General features: G+C 38.0%; 1 protein-coding gene across 1 annotated transcript in view; it reads right to left on the reverse strand.

Annotated features, from left to right (window-relative positions):
• Nucleotides 1-25009, reverse strand: part of LOC128886801 (CUGBP Elav-like family member 2) — an 87486-nt gene extending 62477 nt beyond the window's left edge. The window contains exon 1 of the mRNA XM_054141963.1: nt 24216-25009. Coding sequence (XP_053997938.1) covers nt 24216-24465 — 250 coding nt within the window. The 5' untranslated portion in view covers nt 24466-25009. The remainder of the gene's footprint in view (nt 1-24215) is intronic.
• Nucleotides 25010-26604: the final 1595 nt, after the last annotated feature.

Consider the following 26604-nt stretch of genomic DNA (forward strand, 5'->3'; position numbering starts at 1 on the left):
GCTATAGTTGCATAATAATACATTTTGTAACCGTTCACTTGTACATTGCTTTCACTACTATTCTTCACGGATATTAAGGTAAAACAATAAAAACAAAAGTAATTTCTCGAAAACTTTAAACAACTTTCTCTCGTACTTGTCTTCCTTTTCGATACTCGTGCGCGAAAAATCTCACCACTCAAAGGTTAAGAATCCTGCTCGAATTCCCGACGTGTAAAATTCTTGTTCGACGAACACCAAAAAATGACCCGTTTCAAATATTGTCCCTTCCGCAAAATGGATTATTGACTTTGCAGAAGCAGCTCCTTCCCGCTAAAACGTTCGTGTCCACTGCGCCGCGGCGGATTTAATGAATGAACAAGCGACGGGAAAAACTTCAAAGGGCAAAAGGAGAGTGCTCGTAGAAGACGTAGAAATAGTAGAAAAGAGCGGAAGTAAAGTACGACAAAAGCTCAATCCCTTTAATGGAGACAAATCCCCCTCTGCGTACACCCCACTGGGAAGATGCGGCAGTAGCAGCAGACAATTTGTAAGAGTATATCCCACCTAGCCTTATATTAGTACCCAACGCCAGGGGTGGCTCCAGCGGCCAATCATCCACAGACTTTTCCACACTTTCCTTTCTCTTCTTGGTGTCCTCCATCCGCCTGGGACTTTCATTCTTCCCGGTTTCCTTCCTTCCTTTCAGTTTCGGGCTGCGTTGTCGTAGAATCGACCGGCTCACACGTGACCGACCCTCGTTGTTAAAATTATCAAATTAACGAGTAGCATCCATCAGCCGCAGTAATGCCGACCATTAAACCGGGTCTCCGTTGAACTTTTTGCGAACCACTCGATCTTGGTTAAATCTCCCGCGAATTTCTTCATTCTCTCGCTCTCTCTTCGGATCTGTGGCGGAGAACCTCCTGTCCTTGACCACTAGAGGAACGGACACTGCGTGATCTAGCCCTCGATCTCGCCTTTCGGCTTTGTAAACGCGCGAAATGTTTACGCGTAGGGTGCGTGAAAACGTCCGAGCAAAAGCGCAGACTCGGTCTGGATATTAGCGAAATAGAAAAATCTCTGGAACTCGCGAAGTCGGTCGGATGGGACAAGTTGTTGCGCAGACTTCTTTCAATTTTAACTACGTAATTGCTCTCGAAGTTTTGCACGCGTGGATGGTATAACGCGTGTAGCGTAAAGAATTTGCGATTTCAGTGGAAAACGTATTGTCTCCGTTATACCGGAATTATAATTGTGTCTCTATGGAGTCCAGATGTCTTAGTTCTGGTATTGCTACGGTAAACAATAAACGGACATTTGTGATTCGAGTTTGGAATGTAATTACAGTCGAGTACCCGTTGTAAACCTGGTCTAGGAAACGTAGGAGAATTTCAGCGTCTCATAAGCCTGTTCATTTTTTTTTCATCATTTCAAACGTTATATTTACGTTTAGTATTTAGTATTTAGTTCAATTATTTGCCGCAAAGTATATACTGTAATTTTCCCGTATTATTTTGTGTTCTTTTTTCTATTTTTAATTAATAATAACAGTAATAATCAATTTTATCTTCATGCATACTCTTATAGATTACTTGGAATTTGTATGCAACGTCTTTTCGATAAGTTACATTTTATTAACCGATTTCGAAAAGGAGGAGGTTACTCAATTCGACATGTATATATATATATATATATATTTTTTTTCAGCTTTAGCGCAGGCTTATTCGAGGTAGTCTGGCACAAAACGTAAAGAAGTGATGGAAATGGGGGAAGTTCTTTCGACTCAGCAAGTACACTGATTGAGGGGAAGAGGCTTATTAGGAGCAGGCTTATGACAGGGATTCGACTGTATGAACATCGTATGAAAAACTCAGCTTCTGATTATTATAGCAAAATGTGCGATTTGCGCGTAATCCCTTCAGCAGTGCTCGCGAAGACTGCGCGTACAAACCATTAAATGAAACACAGAAATGCCCGTGCCTCGTCAAGAAAATCGAGTGCGAAAAACGTTTACACGCTGCAGTTCGCCGTCGAAGATTGCGTCCCCATGCTCCGATACGTCTTGTACATACAGTAATTTTCCCTCGACGTTCACGGTTTCGTTAGTTTGAACCCGTTTGACGTAGGTCGCTTCCGACGTACGGCGCTTATGCGGAAACCAGGCCGCGCGCCACTCGCAGAATGCAATTTGTCAACACCTTTGGCCGACTACGCCGAAGATTCTCGGGTGGATGCTGTTGGCTTCCGTACGACATTAATTTTACACGGGATAACGGCTCGCGAGCTCGTCGACACGAGAAGTTCCGGGGCTGTTTGGTCAAACGAACTCGACGATATAAAAATGTGCGCGCGCGCGCTACGTTCTTTCCTTTATTTTGTTTTTTCTTTTTTCTTTCTTTTCTTTTTTTTTTCTTTTTTTCTGGTATTCATCGGCAATGGCTGTTGCAGTATCGCGCGGTTCTGAAATAAAGTTTTTAATTAAACTGCGAATTCTGCGCGCGGCATAAAGCGAGAACGGGAACCGTTCGGAACGCCATCGCGAAGTTTCGCAATGAGGTTCTCATTATACGGTCACGATTGGTTTTGTATTCGGGCTCGTGTGTTTCCGCGAGAGAACATTTCGGTCTTCGTTACCATCCGCTGGATATCGTTCGTTTCCGATGCGTCTTCGCGGGCGGTTCCATCGACGTCGGGAGCGACGTGATAAATTGCGATTGCAGAGGAGGCGAGGCCGTAAGAAGCGAATCGGTTCGAAACTTGGCCGATCGTGCGAAAGTAGTTTTCGTACTTTTTTGTAGTTAGACGCCTGCGAGACGCTAAAAATCTCCTTTGCTCGGATCACGGGGGACTTACCGGCGAGCGGATAATGCTTTAAAGATGTAAAGTTGTAGCGCGGCTCGGATACTTCGAAGCGTTCCGTCGCCGCAGCGAGGAAGTTGACCGCAAGTTTCGACAAGCTGCGAGGATCTAGGACTCGGGGTTTCAGATTCGAGCAAAGTCTCGCTGGGAAGATTCTGATTTCGACGCATCGCGCGGGGAAAATAAATTATTACCAAATACGACGAAGAACTTGTCGCGAGAAGAACGAAACGAATAATTCAAGCTTGGCGATCGGAGGATGTCGTTTCGGGTATATCTAGCAAATTTTGTAACGCGATGCTCAGACTTAACCCAGAACCAGTGGAATAGGGAATAAGAAGGGTTAAATGTCGAAAGAATTCAGTTGAGATTATAGTAGAGAAGTAAACAACTTCTTGTCAGTGAAGGGCACATGTAATTTCGACAAAATTTACGACACTGTTTGAAATATTTTAAAATTAAATTAGCGTGTTCTTTCAAATGTTAACGCGTAAGTTGTTAAATGAAGAGCCTGTACGTAACACTAGCGCCATCCGTGCGAGCTTCGTCGCTATTTTCGTTACAAAGAGTACTGTCACATTTGAATGCTATAATTGCTTGCCATAAGCGCAGCTTAAGCACGCTATAATGGATCCAAATTCAGCCGCTCAAGGCCATTTCTCCTACTGTGAATGACGTCACAAATTATCTCCTCTATTTCGCCATGGCTACGTGCCTCTATCTTTGAGAGACAGCGAACATGTGTCTGCAGGTTTGCACGGAGAGACGAAAGATAAAGCGACAGAGTAGCTAAACGGTACGTTGCGGTTAACCCATCAATGGCTTTGAGCTGCCAGCTGAATTTGCGCGCGCTATAGGCGTTTCCTGAAAGTAAGAGTCGATCGTACACGGTGGCCAAGCAAACGATAGTTGCGCTTTTCGTGAAAAACAGACTCCGTCCACGTAGTCCAATCGTACGTAGCCTTTTAACACGTTGACTGCCAAACGAATATTCTTAATAGTTTATGTTAAAATGAAATATTATTCAAACTATCGGGGACCGCACAATTAAACATTTATCGTCGTATTTATTTTTGCAACTTCATCGAAATTCACTAATTTCATTTAAATTCGTTCCCTTTGATACTCGATTTTTGGAGTTAATTTTTTTTTTATTTCTTACTTGTTCTACGATGAAGTATTCTTTGAGAATTAATTATAAAGAAATTACTACACGTCTTGATTTTTCGTTGTATATAAGGTTTACTTATATTTCTATGTTTGAGAAAAGTTTTATTTGGTTATTTATAAGTGTCAAAAATGGCGCTGTGAGTAAATTAAAGGTCCGTTTTAGGATGTGCTTTGTCGAAGATGGTTCTTTTAAAAACTTGGAATTTCTTATAAAAAGTATTAAATAGGTCCCAGAATTTCACATTGTTACGGTCATTATTTTAATAATTCTACATTATTCTGAATATTGTATTAATATTAAATTATTTAATAGTTTTACATTATTCCGGATGTTCTAATAATTCTAAATTATTTACTAATTTCAAATAGTTCTGGATATTGTAACGCAAAAACGGCTACTACAATTATAAATAAACCTTAATAATTAAGTTTCTGAAAGTCACAAGTAGATGAGTGTCATAGGTAAATATAAATAATCCAAGTAAGCTTGACGCAAAAGTTATTTCATTAATGTAGTGATCGTCAAGCAACGAACACTAACTTCGATACATTAATCATTATCTCAATCTTATGTTATCGCTATAACATTTGATATTTTTTTTTTATTATTTAGTATACATAAACGCTCATCGCAATCTTCTTACGTCTCGGAAGATCATTATTACAACGACCTTAATAAACATGATCTTAATCACCCGAAATAATTCTCTCTGGAACGATACAAATCGATTAAAAAATCGCACGTAAATTTTAAATTCGTAAATTTTATTCCATTCGGGTTTCAATTTTAAACAACTTCCTACAGAGTATCCAGACATTGAAAAGTTCCAATAAAGTGCCTGGCTGGACTAATATTAATTCTGCACGTGTATTTTCACCCGTACGTTCGCCGAAATGAAGTTTCGCGCAGAGATAAATTGAAATTCGGGGGAACAGCTAACCGCTAAGAGTGATTTCATTCTTTTTCTATCGCCAGTCGTCTGTAACGTTCCCTACATTCCGCACAAATCACTATGACAGAATGTTTTCATATAATATCAGAAGCACGAGCCAAACGGGGGCCCTTGCGGGCTACTCAATCATCCCTCTTAATCCAACGCTAAGGTCTAAAGGACTAAAGGTAATCAAGATAAACTACTGTCCCGGGGGAATTTGAACTTCTGGCTGGCCGGGGAAGACATCGAAGTAATTAATTCGTATCTTTTTACCTCCTGTCGCGCGGAGCCGTTCGTCGAATTAAGTATCCGAAGGAAGTTATCTTTCCTTGGAAACGAAAGCTTATGAAATAGACGTTTCAATTAACGCAGTTCAGCTATTCAGATGCCAGGGGATTAGAATCAGCTCTATGCCGCGTTAATTATTCCGATGAAATTAAAAGATACCTGAAACCCTGTCGTCTCGTTCGGTCCCCGCACGTCTCACTCGCATTCAAGCAGAATCCTCGCATTTCTTCTACGGGCAGGCTCTTTCAATTATCGGAACGAACTAATGAATTACGATTTCATTATTTTACGGTTCGATTGCCATCTTCCATTTTGCAGCTCGCTGATTCTGTTCCCTTTTGAAGACCAGCGTCGACACCGAAACCGGGAACTCATCTCGATTTTACCATTTTTATTAAACCCGAAGGGGAACTGATGAATCGCTCGCAAAATTGTATGTGATATTGATATTAATCATGGCGATACGCAATATCGCGGACATTCGTAACGTAACAAGTATATTTCGGGCTTTCTGCGAGCGTGTCATTCATTGATACGTTATGTGTATTGGTTGTAAAATGTGAATCAATCCGACGGAAAATTGCGAGACGTGTTCGCGTGAATTGTTAACTCGTCCATGAATATTATCGTGTTGACTTATAATTGTATCATTCCTTGAATACTTATAATTACATAATTCTTTAAATAATTGTATTCTTTGAATAATTATATTATTCTTCGAATACCGAAGTTGAAACAAGTTGCAATTTATAATTGTTTCTTTTTATTTCTGATTTTTCTTTTTGCATCAAAATAAATCATGTTTAATTAAAGTTGTACTTAATAATACTGACTTTAGTACCCGGTTGAAATTCTTTTCATAATTGCTTGAAAAGCGATGTCGCAAACAGTTTAATAATTCTGTACCATGCAATTTGAATAAATTGCGTACCTTGTTTTTTATAAATGTGTTTATTATTAGTTCATCCCACGCGTTCGTGCTACAGGGTGTATCTATATATAATAAACACAATTGCAGAATTACGTAATTACCTAATACATAGGGTAAAACTAATAGACTTCGAGAAATATGTATTATATATACAAGATAATTAATTAAAAATTCTGTATTTACAAACAATGAACCAATAGCAAAATAATATAGTAATGTAAAACAATAATAATATAGACAATGATTTATAAATCGTAGTACAGATATATGATTAGTAGATAGTAAATATAAATATATGATAGAGGTGGACATTCAAAAAAATGATTTTTTCATTAAAAAGTCAATAATCAAATTACGTTAAAAATCATCGATATCCAATTTACGATAATATCAGGATGAATCAAAAGTTCATGCGTTTTTACGTTGTTTCAGTTGATGCGATTTTTTGAAGTCATTCAAATTACTTTATATGGCAATATGATGTATCATTTTGTACCTTTCGGAAAGCACTTTCTTATATTTACAGTTCACCCATACGACGTTTAGTTTCGAAAATAAAAATTGAGAACTTAGAAGGTCTTTTCCCTGAAATTCAATCTTCGCATCGAACTTCTATCTCTTGAATTTTTATTTTCGAAACTAAGCGTCTTACGAATAAACTGTAAATATAAAAAAAGTTTCGTCTCATCATCCCCTACAAGCTGATATTTTTCTAAAATTGTTTTTTATTTCTCCGAGTCCATTTCTCGAGGGCGTATATATTGACCACCCTGTGCAACCCTCAAACTTGCGCGCGAAACATCGGGCGTCGGTTTTAAAGAGTTTTCTTTTCCTCCCCCGCGAGTTGAAAGATCAAGTTTAGCCGTGTTTCCCTTAACTCCCGAGACGACGGATATCACTCCGGTCTCCATTCGTATTACGCGCGCGCGTAAAAACAGGAAGGTCCGCCTGAATCTCGTGTAAATTAATCGCCGGAGATGGTTTATCCCGCTCGACGAGACGGAGGAAAGTATTTTTCATTCGGAGTATAAAAGCAAGAAGGGACGGAAAGAGTCGGTGGAAAGAAGCGCTCGTCCGTCGGACGGTCGCTTTTTCACACGCATCTTTAACCTCCTCCTTTCGACCATCCCTTAGAACGCGCCGAGGGCGGCCGGGAGAACCGAGAACGCGGAACGCGAGTAAAACGAACTGCCTTAATTTAAAGTTGCGTGCGGGATTTCGGACTTTTACTTTCGGAGTTTCCACGAACGGAGAAGGACGGAACCGGGGGGCGGGATAGATTGTCCCCGTTTCCCGGAACTCGTTACGTTTTCGTCGCAGGGAATTACGGCACTTTGACTAAAACCAGTTAAAGTCTGGGTCCCGGAGTTGCGACTAACGGGCCTTGATCCCCGTAATCTCGTGGAACTGAAGACACCTTCTTGTAGTAGTTTCATAATTTCATTGATAAATGTCTGCGTCATTTAGAGCCGGTGACGCCGACGGTTGAGACCGCGCGCGTGGTGTAAGTCGTACAAACTTCGTTTCGTGGGCGATTCGAAAAATATGGCGCAATCATGTCGCATGGCCGACGATTCTCCCGGAACTAACGGGTCTTTCCAAAGGAACTTTGGGATTTTGTTCGTGTGTCTCTTTTTGGGCACACGAGCAATAATTGCAATAAGGAATCAGTACAATAGAGTATAATACAGAATACGAGCATAATAATACTCGATACATCTAACGTTATACAGCATAATAAAGAATACAACAGTATAGTTCAGAATGATACATCACAATACAGCATAATACAGAATATTACATAATACACGAAACGTTAACCTTATAGAATGCGCTTTCGGTTCCATTCGTAACCAAACTTCAAATAAGCTGTAATTTTGAAGCGTTCGTAATAATTTGATCGCCCTCCGTGATCTTCTTCTTTCCCTCTGCTTTTCTTCTTTTCCTTGCAACTTTATCTGCGATTTTAGTTTCTCGTCTTTGTCTCGGCAGCCGAACGTTGCACCCTATCTCGGTCTTTTGCCATTATGCGATGACAAGGCCGTCATCGATCGCGCAAATATTTGAGCACTCGAGCCACGAAGAAGGAACATTGACGGAGTGGGAAAGGTGGATACCGTATTTCGGTTGATATCCGAAGTAACTCGGATAAATTTGCACGAAACTTAACCGCGAAGCTGGTGTACAACGTAGAAGGATGTTTGAAGAATAAACTTCAAGAGGCGAGAAATATCTTTCCATAAATATTTATCCGCGAATATGTGCCGCCAAAAATGGATGTGCGTATAGAAAGGATACTGAACGATTAAATCTTCGGCTCAAACATTTCGTGTACAGGGTATCCTGGTGGTACAGAATCGTACCGCGTGAATCGCTGAACCACCAACGTCAGCCACCCTTTTAGTACCGATCAATGATGTATCGTTGCACGTAGGATGGTGCTCATCCGAGTCGCGAGAAACTTCTGTCTCGAATTAAACTTAAGAAACGTTGTAAATATATAAACTTCTTTTCAGAAGTTCCACGTAAGATTTATGAAGGACTTTACATTAATAAAAGGAATTCTGTTTTATACACTTTTAACATAAACATTTAACCTACTATTCGACCTCCAAATATTGTACTAAAATATTCAACTCCGACGCGAAATAATCCCCTACTAAATGTAACAAGATACAAGGGTGAGGAAATTGCTGTCGACGTACAACGAGAACGTAATCAAATAGAAAATTGCGCTACCTTTCTTAAAAAATTCACCCCCAAAGGCATACATTTTTTTTTTTTTATTTATCCCGCGAAACGATGTAAAGAATTCACTTGGCCGCGCGAGTCGCGCAACTTGTTTCGTCTATGTACAATTTCGTAACGTCGCAGCAAATCGGTAGCAATTCTCTCTCTGGAAGGCGAGCGAAACGTATCCGCGGAGAGATGGTTTTGCATTGACTGAGTCGAATAACAAGTTGCCACCAATGGCAACAACTCACTCGCTATCGCTGGCAACTTATCACTCCGAGTGTATTTACTATTATAACTTCGAGCATGTATCCGAAAGCTTGATTTTACCGCGCGGCGTAGCAAGAAATATCATTTGAATACTTGGAGCGCCTCGGAGCCTGGTTCCAATAAAAACGACAGGATTAACGTTCCCTCGAGCTAAGGTAACCCGGGATAACATACACCGGTCGTAAACTTTTCGTTTGCGCCGGAGTGCAATTGCCGCGACGATACACAGTACGAATGCTTATAGCTCACTGGTTTGCAATAAAACTAGCGACGAGAGATATTAATAGGTTCGTGTGAATTGTTACTGGAAGGTGTTGATTCTGTATAGGAGAAGGATAATAAAATCTAGTTGCAAACAAGCATGGGCATAAATTACCTAATTTTACTAACATTTGTATAAGAATAATGTGCACGTTCGCAATTCAGTGATAGAGGAAATGAAGAGAATGTTTGTTCTTGATTTAATTGTTGAAGATACTGAGGAGGAAACGAGATTTTTCTGTTTCGAGGAGGCAACGTTAAATCTTAGGGCGAAGCAATATTTTTAAGATCACAGCATTGTATTAGAATTATTTGAAAAAATGTCGTTCTACTTTCTTGTAATTTTTTGCGTTAAATTTCATTCGTTTATTAGATCCCCTTTAATAATTATAAACAGAATTTTCCTACAAATTATTATACGCCAAAGACATGTCGAATATAAATGTGATAGGTAGATGAATTGAAAAAAATGTTTAAGCAAAATTACCTAGATGTATAGGAAGTTGTACAAAAATATCTCGAGTAATTGTTAAAATAGTTACAAAATAAAAAGTACGTGCAAGCTACTTAATAGACCATAAGAAAATATATTACGATATACATGATTCTTTGTACGGTAACTTATGGTAGGCAGTTGCTTTTTAATTTAGTAAAACATAGAGAAATGTAGAAGAAATTACGGCAATACGTAATATGGATCGCAACGAATAACAAATTATAAATGTAAATGCGAAATTTCGATAGACATGTAGAGTTTTATATAAAATAAATAAAAACAAGTGTCTTTTAAGATAAGCATCGTTAAATATAAAACATTTATTAGTATACGACTTACAGTCTTTCCTTCTTTAATTCCTGAAGAATCCTCTCTTTTTAGACGCTTACACTAGAACGTATAAATAAAAAGACTTGAATCGCGTCAACTATTTCCGAGATTATTGGAACCGTCGCCGTTGACGTCGAATTAGTCGGAGCTCGTCCGTGAAAAACAAGACCAAACGCGCGAGTTAGTTCCCGAAGTAGGAATTTTGCGTCTGTGGCGTGAATAGATCCGAAACTCAAACTGTCGTGGATCGATAGAGATAGATGTAGCGGATGCACCATCGACGCCGAGTTTACGACTTGGTAACTATCGAAGTCGTCGGTGAGAGAAACCGAAGGGCGTATAAAATGGAGTCTTGCGAGGAATACATTAAATCAGCAAAACTCTTCCTTTGAACCAAATCGTCCTCGCCCGAATTTGCTCTCGCGAATCTATTTCCCTTTAGAAATCGCAATTTCATCGCGTCAATGGAACAATTAAATTTAATTTTTGGACTCGTTAGCCTCCGCCGAACATATCCCAGTTTTATTATACCAAAATTATTTTGAATTAAAGTAAATCTGTTGGTTTTGTAAATACCGTAAAAATATAACCTTCTATTGTAAAATCAAGCTTACAGGTTCCAATTATACGTGCAATCGTTATTTTTAAAATATTTTAAATTGCGATATTAAAAATGTATATTGAAACGTCTGCGAATGAAAATTCATATTGAAACATTCGCATGTAAAAATTCATACGAAGATGCATACAAAAAATATCCAAATAACAGTTATCGAGAAGTTTATAGACGGTCTACATTCTATACGAAACAGTCTCTCAGGTGTATTTCATTTTCATTTTCATTCGTTTCTCTAAACTTCTCCGGGGGCCCGTCCGAAATTTTGTTTTAACTTCTTTGTGACCGTTACTACTCTAAGTTCGCCGGATTTGCGGGAAAGACGAGAGTCTTTTCAGACGGCGCACTCAAACGGATTAGACGGAAAACTTTAAACGAAACTGCCACGTGAAACGATTGGAAAGCTGTTTTCGCGTGGTGTGATTGAACACGTCTCGATCGAATACGAACGACCCAAAGGAACGACTCTTTTCCACTTTCGAATAATTATTAGGTTGTATAATAAATGCATTACGGATGTTTACGTGGATTTATATTTGTTCAAATACGCGTGGTGAATTTAAATTTAAAGAAAGGTATGTCTTATCTTTTAAACAGTGTAACGTGTATTTTATTGTTGATATTTTAGATATGTTTATTATATCCTCATACATTTTCCCATATTTTCAGATGAAAGCGATGGTTCGGAAGTCTTACACTTCAAACATAAATAAAAAAAGAAAGCGTGCGGTAGGAAAGCGTTAAAACACAATTGAAAATGTTTCTACTCCAAACGACACCCAGCTCCGCGAATCCCGAGCATAGAAAGGAATCTATTAAATGGAAAACTGCCTTTCATGTTACATCGATTCGTTCGCCGTGCAAGCAAAATGTCTAACGGGTAGAAATCCACGGGAAGTTTAATACGCTCCAGAAAGAGAGAGCAACGATCTTTGAAATCGACTCCCGGACACGTGTCAACCTGTACAGGTGACAAATAACGCGAAAGCGATTTCTATAGATTTCTATGGGAGATTCTGAGTTTGACGGCGAGCCTTTCTTCGCGCTGAAAGGAGCGAGACCTTCGGTTGCACCTCGAAACGACGTTCTACTTAAGGGCGATTAATAGCGAACTCGTGATTAATGACGGTGCATACTTACCCGCAACGAGTGCTATAAGATCGAACAACACGTCGCGGAAGGGCAAACAGAACCTGCGAGGAATTTCCATGGAAGGTACACGATCCAGGAAAATTTCAGGAAGAGCTCCGAGCGCTTTACGTCCCCGCCGCACGAGTCTCATGCGAAGACGCGTTGCCATAACGAAGACGTTAAGATGTTTAACGTTCAAACGGTGACTAGTTTATTGAAATTTCGTCGATCTGTTGATCTTTTCCGCTTCATTACCTGTACCAGCACAGCTGCGATAATGTACCTTCGCGCCGTAAAGTCAAGTTGGAGAACTTCTTTTTCTATCGGGATCGGTACACTGAGGAAAATAATTAAACGACGAGCAACTTCGTTTACTCTCGGGCTGTGTAAGGTATAATAATTGTTCTCTTTAAGAATTACGACGTGCGACAGGTGGTGTCATGGTTTAGCCTGCGAGTTTCCAGTCTCTTCTCATTTTTCGCAGATCATTTCCATAAATTGGTTTCTTAATCTTTTCGGTGTTCTACGCGAGTATACTCGTCAAATTATTTTGTTCTTGTCGTGCTCGAGACGAGTTAACTCATTGACTCGTTAACAATAAGCTCGTGCGATTTAACTCGTCTTGAGCACGACAAAAATAAAATAATTTGACGAGTATACTCGCGCAGACCACCGAAAAGGTTAAAGAAAATTATACGGAACGCAAACGTACCCAAGCATTCGTTCTTACATATCTTTGTTTATTAATCTGCGCGTTAGAAATTGTTTAATAAGAACACCGCAATATATCGTTCTCTAATCGATATCGTTAAAAATCATTTACCGAAAAACATTATAATTAATCATCCATGTAACACTAGTAGTTACATTTACGTAGGTTACAGCGACTATAACGATCATACGACGAGCACAGGGTGGCGAGGACGAAGGACGAAGCTTCCCATCTTCGGTCATAAAAATTTCTTGCCGGATCGCAGGATCGCAATCCGAATCCCTAAGCCAAACTAATGTTTCTGCTCGAGTCGGAAGCTTTTTCCTTGGTTGTACTCGAGTTAACCGATGGCAGGATGAACGAGAAGAAGCAGATCGAGAACAAAAAGGAATCGGGCTAGCCACGGACAAAGGCCAGACGTGGAAGTCATCGACAGGGATTCTTCGCGAAATCTCTGATGTCAAAAGAAACGCTGCCGGCCATAAAACCCGCGGGATAGAAACCGCGAGCTTAAGTCGAATCCTATTTCAGCGCGTTCAAAGATGACTTATGGAGCTGTGTCAGGACACACAGAGTCTAGTTTCGCATTATCTGTATACAGTGACTGCGGGAAGCGTCCTTACACCGTATTAATAATTCTTTCGTGCTGTACCGTGCGAGAAATAATTCTAACCCTTTGCCGTTTCGTTACAGAATCTGCAAATAGGAATCACGTCGTATTACATAATGTAATTTATAAAACGCATAAGATACTCTAATATGTGGTAATTAATGTGTGAAAACAGTCATAGATATGCATCGATTGTTTCTATCTTTTAAGTTGCAATATCAGGCTTTCATGTTTATCTTCAGAAATTGCACCATGTCATACAAAATATGTTCCCACGTCTTGCTTTCTTATACAAATGCTCTTTCCACGATATTCTTTTTCCATGTAACCAGAATTATTGTGAGAACCTGAAATGGGGGATAGCTGAGCCGATTCTGAACCATAGTTTCCTTTGCAAAAATGTCGGATGGTGCTTCGTTTTTGAATTATTAACGAAAGACCACCGACCAATCGCAGCGCTCAGTCGCGAGAGGCTGGCTCGATAGTATAAATTCAAATTCGGGACAAAAGGTGCGCAGGTAAGATTAACACTTTGCACTCGAGGGGTGAGTCTCAGTCACCGCTAGCTGTCACGTAGCAAATCTACCAGCAATAATGTTCTTTTAGGTTTAATTTCTTTGGAACTAGAAGTGTGTCAATAAAATGACATCTTCGAAGTCAATCGAAGCTTAACATTCGTGGCAATACAGAATGTAGAATGCCAAGAAAGCATTTCGAGTTGTTGGTAGATACCAAAAAAAAAGTTCTCGAGTGCAAAGGGTTAATCTTGTAGTTTTCACCAACAGCATTACGACATATAATTAAAATGATGGATAACAAAGAGTATGAAAGAAGGTACAGGGTGCCATGTCTAACCTGTTACAGGATAATGGAACAATTTCCATAAAAATTAAAATTAATCCCACGAGCAAAAAATAACAATGTAAATATACCAATATGTCGCTCGAAAAATTCTCTACAATTTTTACTTCAACAAATGTTCGAAATGTCCGCCTTTTGTTAGCGTACAAGCCCTCTGACGTTTTCAAAAGGCCACTGTAATTGCATCTCACGCTCGGATTAACGCTCCCTTGAGTGATTCCACTGACCCGAGCATGCATGTACGAGCAAGAAAAAAGAAGCGAATAACGACGTTTTTTGTGTACAACATTTTTTTCAAGACAAGCATAAAGTATCGAACACAGTGAAAAAGTAGAAGGCCTATGTGCCTGTCTTGTCTATTTCGACCATCGTGTTGTGCTTTAATTTTACTGGGAAAAGTGTAGAAAGAAACGCAGTACAAAATGCAGGTATTAACGTTGCAAAGATAATATATTACAGAAAATAATTACCAAAATGAGGTAACAAAATAATGCCAAATAACGATAACAATGAATACATTTTCCAGTCTGATGTTTTGTAATTATTTCATTAAAAAAATGGGCTAAATTGCCATTAACAGAATGTCAGATAATAAAATAATGATAATAATGAATATTTTGTAATTTTGTAGCGACGTACAATATACAATGATTATTATTTAAATTCATTATTTTGAATCGCGTCAGCAGTAACATTTATTAACAACTTCGTATAAAATACCAAGCAAACTAAAGTATAATAGAAAATGTCATTCCATTTCATCGACCATCAGGAAACGCTACAGCTCGCATCGAGAACGAGGGGAACTCGATCTTAATTCAAATTATCATGATGCTTTGCCTTCGAAAGATATTCGTGCCATGGTATGAATAACTCTCGAAGCATCGAATACATTCGACTTTATTGGAGTGTCCAAAAAGTGTTCGGCTCTGTTCGATTGGTTCGGGTAAAGTAGCGGAATTCGATACTCCGCTACTTTGTGACGCAATAACAAGAGGAAGAATCTCGATCAAACGAGGAACATTCTCGTCTTCCAGATTCCGTTACTGGTATTCGTTTATCGTTGCAAGTGGTAAAATATTTCATTGTGCACTCAAGTGCCGAAGAATTTCCTAATTTACAGTCTCCTTCGAACAGAGCTGACCTTAAAAGTCTACATTGGTACCATTCTTATACGAGGAGGCAATCGAAGTTACTACTATTCGTTACATTATTCTTGAACATTTAACCGTATTACGATTATTTGGTCCATTTTTTACGAAACAATTACAAAGTACCAGATAATAAAATAATTGATACCAAATGATGAATAATGATGCATGTATATGTCGCAGGGAATTGATAAAAATAGAGATTTGATCGAATCGGGAGATGTTAAAGTAATAACTTCGTAAGGTCATTTCCCTAAAGAAAGTAAGTGATTTGTTCAAATCCCTTGACTGTTTTAGCGAAAAGATGAAATAATATAATTTGATCAAATCCCTTAACTGTTTCAGCGAAAAGATGAAATAGTATGATTTGATCAAATCCCTTAACTGTTTTAGTGTAAAGATGAAATAATATTGTTTAGATATTGAAAGTATTTATTTAGTAAATCATGTGTTATTAAAAGTAGAATAGGTAATACAACAACACTCATAGAAATATAAATTATTTTAAATTACTAAAAATGTTTAAAATTTCATTAAAAATATCTTTTTGTGTTTTAAAATATCAGCTTAAGTATCTATCTCTTTTGCTAATTACTATCGAATAAATAATTTATTTTTCTACGACTATCGTTGTATTACCTACTCTACGCTTAATAACGCATGATTTACTAAATTAATACTTTTAATATCTAAACAATATTATTTCATCTTTTCACTAAAACCGTCAAGGGATTCGTTCAAATCACATACTTTCTTTAGGGAAATGACCTTACGAAGTTGTTACTTTAACATCTCCCGTGAATTGATCATCTACCTTAGGGATTTCATCAAATCTCTATTTTTATCATTTCCCTGCGACATATATATCGGTAGCAAGTTATTACTAGACCGTGGATATTTATATGTGTATATTCGATATGGGCCCGAAGCAACCCCTAATGTCAGTAATCATTCTATAAACACCCCCTGTGGTTCAAACAGTTCCGAAAGAAAGGGAAAAAATGGCAGCGAGCACGAGACATTAGTACGAAAATACGCTAGGATAAAACGAACGAAGGTTTTATTGCTTCCCGGAGCACTCTACCCGAGAGACCGGAAGTTTACCTTCGCCCTCCCTCCTCCCCCCTCCTGCTACCGGCACCTGCGTTTCCCCTCCCAAAATAAACGGTGTTCCACGTCGCGTTACTTATGCAAGCGGTGGACACCAAATAGCTTCGAAAAGTTTCGATCTCTCGGCGGGGTTAAATCGTATTTCGCGTTTCAGCTGCTCGAAAATTGTGACGTTTTCCAGACCCTCGTTTCTGAGTTTCACGCTTGACAGTTTTAAACGGGGTCCGCGATGGAATTCTAAATCGTATTAAACCGCGACGCGGCACTTTCCTCCGCCATATTTTGTGTACGTAACAATCAGATTCAGATCCGTTATTCAAAAAACATTACTCGCCCTACCGAGACGTGTTACGTTGTAATTATTCTCACTTATCGCGTATATCATCTACCCACCCCTAGTTCATTATCGGGGCGATTTAAACGCGAACAATTTTACGTATTTACATTACATTGTAGAACGATATTTATATTATGTTAAATGCGACCTTGTAATTATTTACGCGTGGTCTGGTGGAAAAATGTGCAAGTATTGATAACGGAGGCATAAGTTATATCGAGGAAGGGACACGAAGTGACAGGCAATATTTTCTAAAATATTTATTAGTCGACTCTTGTTTATTACTAATTGATTTCTGATATTAATAATTAGCTTTCGATATTATTAAGCAATTTTTGATATTCCTCCATACTTTTTGATATCGTTAAATAGGAATCTTAATTTCTAATTTAATTATTCCATTGTAAAGACTTGATATTGTCTTACAGACGCCTGGTTACTTTAATGCCTTTAATGTCTAATAATTTTCATAATTAATGTGAAAGTGAACTAATAATATATTACGTCGATTTAAGTAGATCGTCGAGTAATATTGTCCCAAATACAAGAACTTGGCACAATTACGAACGGAATTGAATTAATTTCACGATCGTTACATCTCCCAGACAACGTGCAGATATATGATAGCGTTTCAATAATTAAAGATCCGTTCGGCGAATGTTCATGGGGTTGCTTTATCGCTAAAAATATCTAAAAGTCTCGTGCGTCGAGCACTCTTTATCGCCGTTTCAAGGTAATCCGAATAAAGCAACCGCGCAGCTTAATTAATTTAGAATTTGTGGAGTTTTCGCTGTTTTATTCCCTATGGAGAAGCCAAGTGGGCCCTCACTTCACGTATTACAATATTTGCCGTCTCCAACGACTGTTTGGTCAGCGCCTACCCTGTACAGTCGCGTCGTATTTCCTGCTATTCTAAGGGATTAGGTCTAGTAAGCGGCGTGAAAAATAGGTATTTCCAAAATAATTTCTTGTTTACAGTAGTTTCATATATTTTATAAAACAAACAACATTATGCTGTTATACAATGTTTTAACTTTATTCTTGATTTCTTCAAGATAAAATATTAACGAACCCTAACACACTTGGGATTAATATTTACAAAGCTTTCGTAAATATTAATCGTTCGTTAATATTTACGAAAGCTTTGTTTTTGAGTTCACCCTGACTTAAACCACGAACTTGAACAACATTTCGTGTGTTGCATTTACTTTTCGATCCACTCAATGGTCCTGTACATACCCTGTAGATACATATATCTACAGGATGTTCAAAAAAAAAGCATTCAATATTTATATAGGGCACATTGTACCGAGTAAAAGAGTTTTAATAAACATAGGTCCAAAGGTCAACCGTTTCTGAGATATAAACATTTTTGTTTGCTAGCATCACGATTGACTTACTACTGGGTTTTCGATATTTATAGAAGATTTTTCACGTGTCCATCGTTCATTTCTGTACACGAAATTGAAAAAAATGAAATTGACGAAATTGTCGGCACTTGAATGGGGAAACATTCAGAACGGAATTTATAAACGCTGACATAAACATCGCATGCGATGGAAGCGAGTAAGTCAATCATGATACCAGCAAACAAAAATGTTTATATCTCAGAAACGGTTCACCTTTGGACCTGTGTTTGCTAAAGCTTTTTTACTCGGTACAGTGTGCCCTATACACCATATAAATATTGAATGCTTTCTTTTGAACACCCTGTATAACTACCATTGTCAGAAAATTTTGTTAAAAATGAAAAATATTAACGAACTCCTACGAACGCCATGTTTTTTTTCCATTCATCCTGACTTAAACCACAAACTCGTATAACCTATATTTCCCCGCCTATACTCCACTCAACATGCCAAATTTACTTTTCAATCCCCAGAAGTATCGACACGCATTCGAGGATCGTCTTGTATGTATATAACTATTCAAAAATGCAAGCGGGTAAAACGCGTCCGCTGGCGGGACATTAATTTACCATTACGTCAAGGTAATCAAGTTAAATTTTCACAATGGCAAACGAATTTCATCCCGGTGGTACTCGGTGCTACCATCAATTTTGCAGCTGCGCGTGACGTTTACAATTCGTCTAGATTAATTGTTCTGAAAGTTCTCAGAATTTCAGCGTTTCGCGCGTCACTGGCTCGTGCAATGGCATAGTTGGGCTTCCCGCGTTCATCCATGCGTATCCCTCGAAACCTTTTCTATTCTCGACGGGATATATTTCGAGCCAAAAGGAAAAAAAAAATCTGCTACACGATGCTATAGGCTACAGTTCGTTGCTCGAATCTATGTCAAAGTATTGCACTCGATTAACCAGGCTTCGATTGTATGGATTCTCAATTATCAAATGCATCGCGAGGCAGTGCGCTTGTAATTATTCATACCGCAGTAAATTCTGTCTGTGGCTGGTCGTACGATTATTCTTTGATTTCGGGAAATTATATTAAAAAATTGAATGGTTTTGGTTTTTCCATCAAAGAAATGTAATACGAGGTACGCTTAAAGTTGTAACTTAAAAGCGAGCCTAACAGAAAACTTTCAACCCTTTAGCATAAGGTCGCTTACGCCAGTGTTTAAGACAGAAGTGTTTAAGACAGAAGGTCTAAGAGAAAGTACTAATATGAGTGTATAAGTAATTATGTAGCCATTTCAATACCGTAATTGAAGCAAAAATTCTTGTAAATAATTTCAGTAACGTGAAATTTTTATATTTCGCTACCGAAAATTCCTATGATTCGTGTTTAAATTTAAATCGAAATTTTCTATTATTCATAGAAAAATACAACATTGCGAAAATACAGGGTATTGTTATGTAACACCGATTCCTCGATTATTAATATCGTTCCAAAAGCTTGCGATAACAAACCACAGGTGCAGGATTAACGTAATAAATAAATTACGTACGCTTGGCAAAGGGGCGTGTATAAAATAATAATTTCGTGATTTAATATCATTTCAATAATTTCGTCCCAGTTTTCGATTGTGCAATTTCCATTGGTCTCGGTTAAATCCATCATTAAATTTTCGCATTCATGAAGTCAAAGCAGATCATTTCTGTCCCGCTTCTGAAATTATTACGATGCTAAATGAAGCTTTTTAGAACTTGTTTGGAATTTAAAGTATATCAAGAGGTGATTACAGCCAGGTAGATAATTCATTCCTTGTTATTTTTACGTAAGGAAGATCTATTACTTACTTCATATCATTTACAAATTATATTATATTAGGTGGACTGGAAAGTAATGTCGTTTTTGCAATTTTAAATACTTGTCCATCACTCATCAGGTCATTGATTTTTATCGATCTGCCATTGAAAATTTGCACACTAGATAACAAGAGGCTGTTGATAACGAGGGCGATTACATAATTAATTAAAAATAGAAATTGATCAAAAATTTGTTTGGATTTAATGTAAAAGAAACGACATTACTTTCAAGTCTACCTAATATGTATTACATGCCTTTGAAACAAAAACGACTAAAGCTGGCTATAAATTTATAAGTTCTGCAGCTTAGTACTCCTTCTGTGCTCCAACTCATTCTGTTGACTTTTTACTCTCGTTCCTACCTTCCGCATCTTTCTTCTCTTTCCTCGTCCAAAAGGATTATTATATTGTCTAATCATAAAACATGGAGACACAAAAATTAAAGACACTTTCGGCGAAGGAAGACACAAGTTCGAATACCCAGAATTTAAAACCGAGCTCGCAGTATTAGATAAGTATCGAGAACTAATAAGGAGACGACGACGAGAAAATTAATTGAAAATACGAATTCTATAAACTGAACACGTAATTCCATTCTCGTTGCTACACGCAGACAAAAGTGTAACATGGATAATTAATGAGGCGTTCGGGTAATGCGGATCGGATTCTAAGCAATTTTCTGTGCCATAAATAGTGACTAATAATTGATTTACGGCCGACCCAGCAGTTGCATTACGTTTACAGAATGAGCCACTGTATCTCTATACATGTTCTAGAAACTCTCGAATGAACAATAATGCGAGGAGAAACAACTAAATCAGTCTCCAATGCGTTGAAATAGAATTTCAGCAGTTTCAATCGCTCGTTAATATTTTCAAATTATCAACAATTTTCGCGTATTTACACCGTTACGTTTTTACTATTATTTCTACACAGTTGTTAGTATTAAAAATAGTTTCACGTCATATCTCATTCAGAGATATAAATAAATTGTCAAACTTTTGTAAAAGTCATCTATAATCGATGCAACGTTCAATGGAATTTGTAACGTGAACGTTTGTTTACAGTATTCGATGCAATCGAATTTCAATTTTTATATGATTCAACATTCAATGAATAATACAAAATTGTGTTTAATTGTTGGATGGCAGCTCAAGCATTTTCCATTTGGGAGCTTGTTACAGACGACTCTTGGAGATGACGTGAGACCAAGATGGACGCCTAGATTCTAAAAACTTTTGAGAAATTCAGTAAATAAAGGGTCAAACGAAAGTAAGTATGGCATAAGCGGACCGGATATTTGCAGTTATGATAGGCAAATTTCAAATTCCGGAAACCCCGCCGGTTGGATGCACACGGGCACACGAGGTATGTACGTAGATGTACGTTTCCAGCGTGGCAGCGGAAAAGGCCAAGGGACACAGGTTCTCTCTTCGATCAATAGCTCGAGGAAGGACCTTGGATGTGCGACCGGCGAACACCGGTGTCTGGGCATCGATCTTCGCGTGTGCCGCTTATACGAATATGCCCTTACTTTCTCTGTATTCTTCCGACTGTCCTCTCCTTACAGCGTATTAGTTCCCCTGGTTTCTATATTTCTTATCGACGACCCCGATGTCGACTCTTGTCTCTGCTCGCGCAGCAGGGCTGCTGCTAACGGCTGTCGACGTATCGATAACTCGCGAATCGGATAATTATAACTATATGATACGACTAAGAACTAGTTTGCTGTCTATCGAATTGCACCGTAACGTACTGGAATAGAGGCTTATAATTGTCCACCATTATGTGCCATTATATTCCTCAAGAGGTTAAGGATGTATCGGTCGAGAAATGGTCGATTCAAAATACAGACCAAGCGCGAATATAATTTTTCGAATATTCATGGAAGAAGTTGTTTTTTTTTTTTTTTTTTTGGTTGACAAAATCTATTTTCTTTTTTAAATACATCTAATGCAAGATTTCTAATGAATCGATTACAAATAAATTTCAAATTGTGCAAAAGAATCCCTACTTCTAAGCCATGCTTCTGAATCCTTCCCTGATACACGAATATAATAATGAATTTTATTATCAAGGCTACTATCGGATTAAAATACTAATGAATTAATTATAAATAAATATTATTCAACCCTCTATCAAGCGAGACTTCCAGGTCCCTTCCTGATACAGGAGTAGTCTCCTATCTAATTAATATGAACATGAACTTTACAATCAAAACTCCTATACGATCAAAATACTACTGGATTAATTGTAAATAAATTTTAAACTGTATATAAGAATCCCCTCCATCAAGCGAGGCTTCCAGATCCTCTCCCGATACATGACTAATCTCTTTCTATCCTAAAGGATGATGCAGCGTGTGCCAAAACGTGCAAATGAAATATCTTTATTTGACAACCGTGACAACCTTGTCACGATTCATCATCGGGCCAGGACTTCGCTGAAATCGTTCAATCTTCTCCGCCTCGAGCGCGAGAATTATTCTATTCTCGAATTATGTCCACGCGGCGCGGGCGAACAGTGCCTGGTTTAATCTCGGTCTACGATCGTGTCGCAACGTTTTATCGTCCTTCCTACCATCGTAAATGGTGTCCATTCTCTCTCCTCTTCCTCCCTTTCCAAATCCATTCGCGCTTGTCATACTGACGCCCGTCATTTCGCTGCCAACTACGCCGCGCGCCGATCGCACGCGAACAGAGGGCTAGGCATCGGGCTCACCGGTCTCTTCGCCATTTTCTTTTTCATGGAAACGCGAAAATCGATTTTCGTTGCTTTGTCGATCCTCCCACCGATCAAACGCTTATCGACAACCGGTGTACAACCAGATTATAATTGCTTAGACCCTTGGTTTATAAATACTGTAAAGATCTCTGAAATTAAATTTTAAGATTTAATGCATTTTAAAGTTTCAGATTATTATACAAACGGTTTTCAAGAAAGTAATACTTCCGAACATGAAAAGTTGAGAAAAAGTAATCGTGAGATAGTTTTCTATATTTTCATATGGATTGATTGGAGCAATTAAAACCTTAATGTCTCCGACATAATTAAGCATTTATGATGCGTACAATATCATTCAGTGTTCGATTAAACATGAGTAACCATTACGGTTCAGAATAAGTGTTCATTCGAGACGTTAATCGTGAGAAATTTGTCGATATTTTAATATCTATTGATTGGGGCAACTAAATATTAATTTCTGATGATAGTTACCTTAATTAGTAACAATAATTGTTTAAACAATGATCGAGAATATAACTTTTCTATAATATTAACGTTTCACGAGTTATTTTCTCGATGGATCCAACTATCGATTCTCCTTCGAATTCTCACCTTTATACCCAGCATATTTAAATCGATAGTTGAATTATGTAAAAAAGAGCTGACGAAATACCAAGGAGCGTAAATTTATTATACTGTTGATAAATTTAAGCACTAGTGAAGCACCACAACATTTTTCATCTACACAATATCGGCGATTGAAGATAATTACGGTAATAAACGCATCGAAGTCGCGAAAACACGCGACTAATTGTAAGTACGCATCGGTGAAGTTTCTCGTGAATAACGTCGGGCAGTGCTACAATTAAAAATAAACGCCGCGAGACAATTCAATTTTACCCGATTATCGGGAGCGGTGTAGTTAATAGAATTGCCGCAAGATTAAAGTGTCTCCCGCTACACGGGAGACTAATGAAAAATCGGTTCGTTATCGAATATTGCGATACCAAGGATTACCGAACGTAGAAAAATCAAATAATTTAATTAACGCGGTTTCGGTTCAACGTGCTCACAATTAGATTGAAAGTGGACGTGTTCCGCGAACATTTATACTCGTTGTTAATTGAATTATACCTTCTATAAGAATAATATTAATCCATTCATTAACTATCAAAATGTACTATAATAAATATGTTATCAAAATTAGGCCCGGTTACTTTGTCTAAAATTCATTTGTTAACTTTCTTAATTCAGAACTGAGAAAGATACTGTCCGTAAACTTTTGAACTTTGTTACACGATTACTGAGACTCTATTTATAAGAGATAATATTCTTCACTCGACCTCGGTCACTATTAATAATACCCTTTCGTTTGGAAAGTTTTCGAACGGGTGCGAAGCGAGCGTGAAACGAGTCTTCGGGTGGTTCCCTAAGAGTCACCACGAGGATAGCGGAATCATGAATTTATAAAACGTGGCCATGGGCCGATCGAATACTTACCTCTGTGACTCCCGGTGATCTTGTCCCGCAGGATGTTTATCTGATGCACTCGACCGAACTCTTCGAACAGCTTCCTCAGGTCATTTTCATCCATGTCGTGTGGCACCTGGCCAACGAACATTTTTATGTTGTCGGGATCTGGCTGCTCGACACTGTTGTTGTTCATTATACTGCAACAAACAGTAAATATTTTATGAAAATTCGGCTCATCTGGAAGATTATTGCAACAAGAATGTACGACGAGAAGCATTCCTAGATGGAATTACGACTTTATATTTAGATTAATGTCTTCGAATTTCTCTGAATTTAATATAACATACTATAAGATGGATGAAATTTAAAGATGATAGAGATGAATGACATTTATTACGTATTCTACAGGTGACTCACTTTTTGCACGAGAAAGAAACTCGTTAATAATTTTATTTTTTTTTTTTTTGAAAGAATTTTGAACATGACCCAGTATTTGTAGTCGAAATGTTATTAAATTGCTTGTAATATAAATTGTATTAGTTTGGTCTTCGCGTATTCACACTAGCCGGCTTCATTTGCTAAATAAACTATCATTAAACGTCATCATTGTCAGGGATCCAAAACCAGACTGCCTCGCTATAGTGGTGACAACTGTTAAAGTCACCACCTTTTGCTTTTGACCTCGATTGGCCCTTTGTCTGTCTTTTGTTGGCTCTCGCATGTTCTCGTCGACTATGTCGCCGCATACTTTGCCGAACGTCGTCGATCGCTTTCACTATCACATGTGTACATAGTTTATTTTAATACTTTTTTATTATATTTCTAACGTACTGGCTCTGACGTTTTATATTAGGTTGTCCCAAAAGTTTCTTTCGTAATTTGCACTCAATTCTTTTGTGTGGCAGTGTTTATACAAATAGACAATCTAATTTCTTAGATGTTGATGTTGTAACTGTAATGGATCAAAATGAATCGTACGCGATTCAATAATGTAACATTAGACATAAAATACTGTGTATGTATTACTTATTAATAAAACGAAAGAAACTTTTTGGACAACCTAATACTTATGGTACCGTATTCGGAACACATGGTATACGGATTGTTAGTAAAAATATAGAACACTTCTTGAAGATGAATACCTAGTGCTAATACGAATCAAAAAGTCCTTTACCATTGTCCAATCCGAGGCTTCGTTACGGAGATACGGCCAATTGAAGTTTTCCCGCGTGCTCCGACCACGTGGAGGTGCGCGCGAGCGCATAGTCACGTGCGGGAGCGCGCGAGCGCATGATCACGTGCGAGAGCGCGCGAGCGCAGCCACTCGGTCAACGACCTTTGAGTACGAATGGCTCGAGAGTGAACTTCGGTTCCATATATCTCAGTAACGAACGATCCAATCGGAAAATGGTAAAGGACTATTTGATTTCTTTTCACACGAACAATTGATCCTCATATGTCTTATATTTTTGTTATTACTTTTTACAATTAAAGTATATCTTTTTACCAGATTCATGGCAACTCTCTTAATTTTGTTGTAGCCACAGTAATTGACACGAACTTTTAAAATGCGGTACGTTTATTTATACACGTGTATACAATACTCTGCTCAATGTACAACCGTCTTGCTCAATTTGTTTCCAAGTTAGGTATAATATTTTGCGCCACGGAGTGTAATCGGAATGTAAACGCGATTACGTAGACCCTGGTGGCGGTCTGAACTAATGAAAATTGATTTTGTTTTATTCATTAACGGCTTGGTAATCACTTGAAAAAGGAAGAAAAGATATTTTTAAAAAATTGAGAAAATGGCGAGACTTTAAACTTACTTCAATTTTTTTTGACACAATTTGTACTCCTGGTAGCCAGAAAAACAGTAATTTACAGATGTGCTCAGATTTCAAATCAGAATATGCAGAAGATTGGAATATATATGTATATGTTTTGTTACCAATTTTTATGTTACATCTTCTTTTCAATAAAAAAAAGGAGTCAGTGTCTTTTCAAGCGCAGTATTGCAATTGTATTCTTGGAGTGTTTTTCTCATTCGAACTGGAAACATTATTTTGGAAATATAATCGCTACGCTCTCGTAATCGCCCGTTTCACGGTTCTTTCATTTAACGATATTATGGATATTACACGCGCAACGAGCGTCCTTTGGAAAGCATAATACGTACTTATGAAGTTGCCGGATTAACAAACATTTTCATTTAGTGAAGTGCATTCGAAATTGGTTTGTACGGTATTTATATTATGAGCTCTATACTTCACCATATAGAGCTCATTACCAAAGCGATAAAAACACTTAAGCTTTGAGCGTTCGATTCGAGCGCACGAACGTAAAACGAAAAAAAAAAAACGAGAAAATTATCAGACTCGCACCACGTTTCGTATAACGAGCTTGAAACGTTTCC

The sequence above is a fragment of the Hylaeus anthracinus genome, unplaced genomic scaffold (genome assembly GCF_026225885.1).
Source record: "Hylaeus anthracinus isolate JK02 unplaced genomic scaffold, UHH_iyHylAnth1.0_haploid 11985, whole genome shotgun sequence".
NCBI lineage: Eukaryota > Metazoa > Arthropoda > Insecta > Hymenoptera > Colletidae > Hylaeus > Hylaeus anthracinus.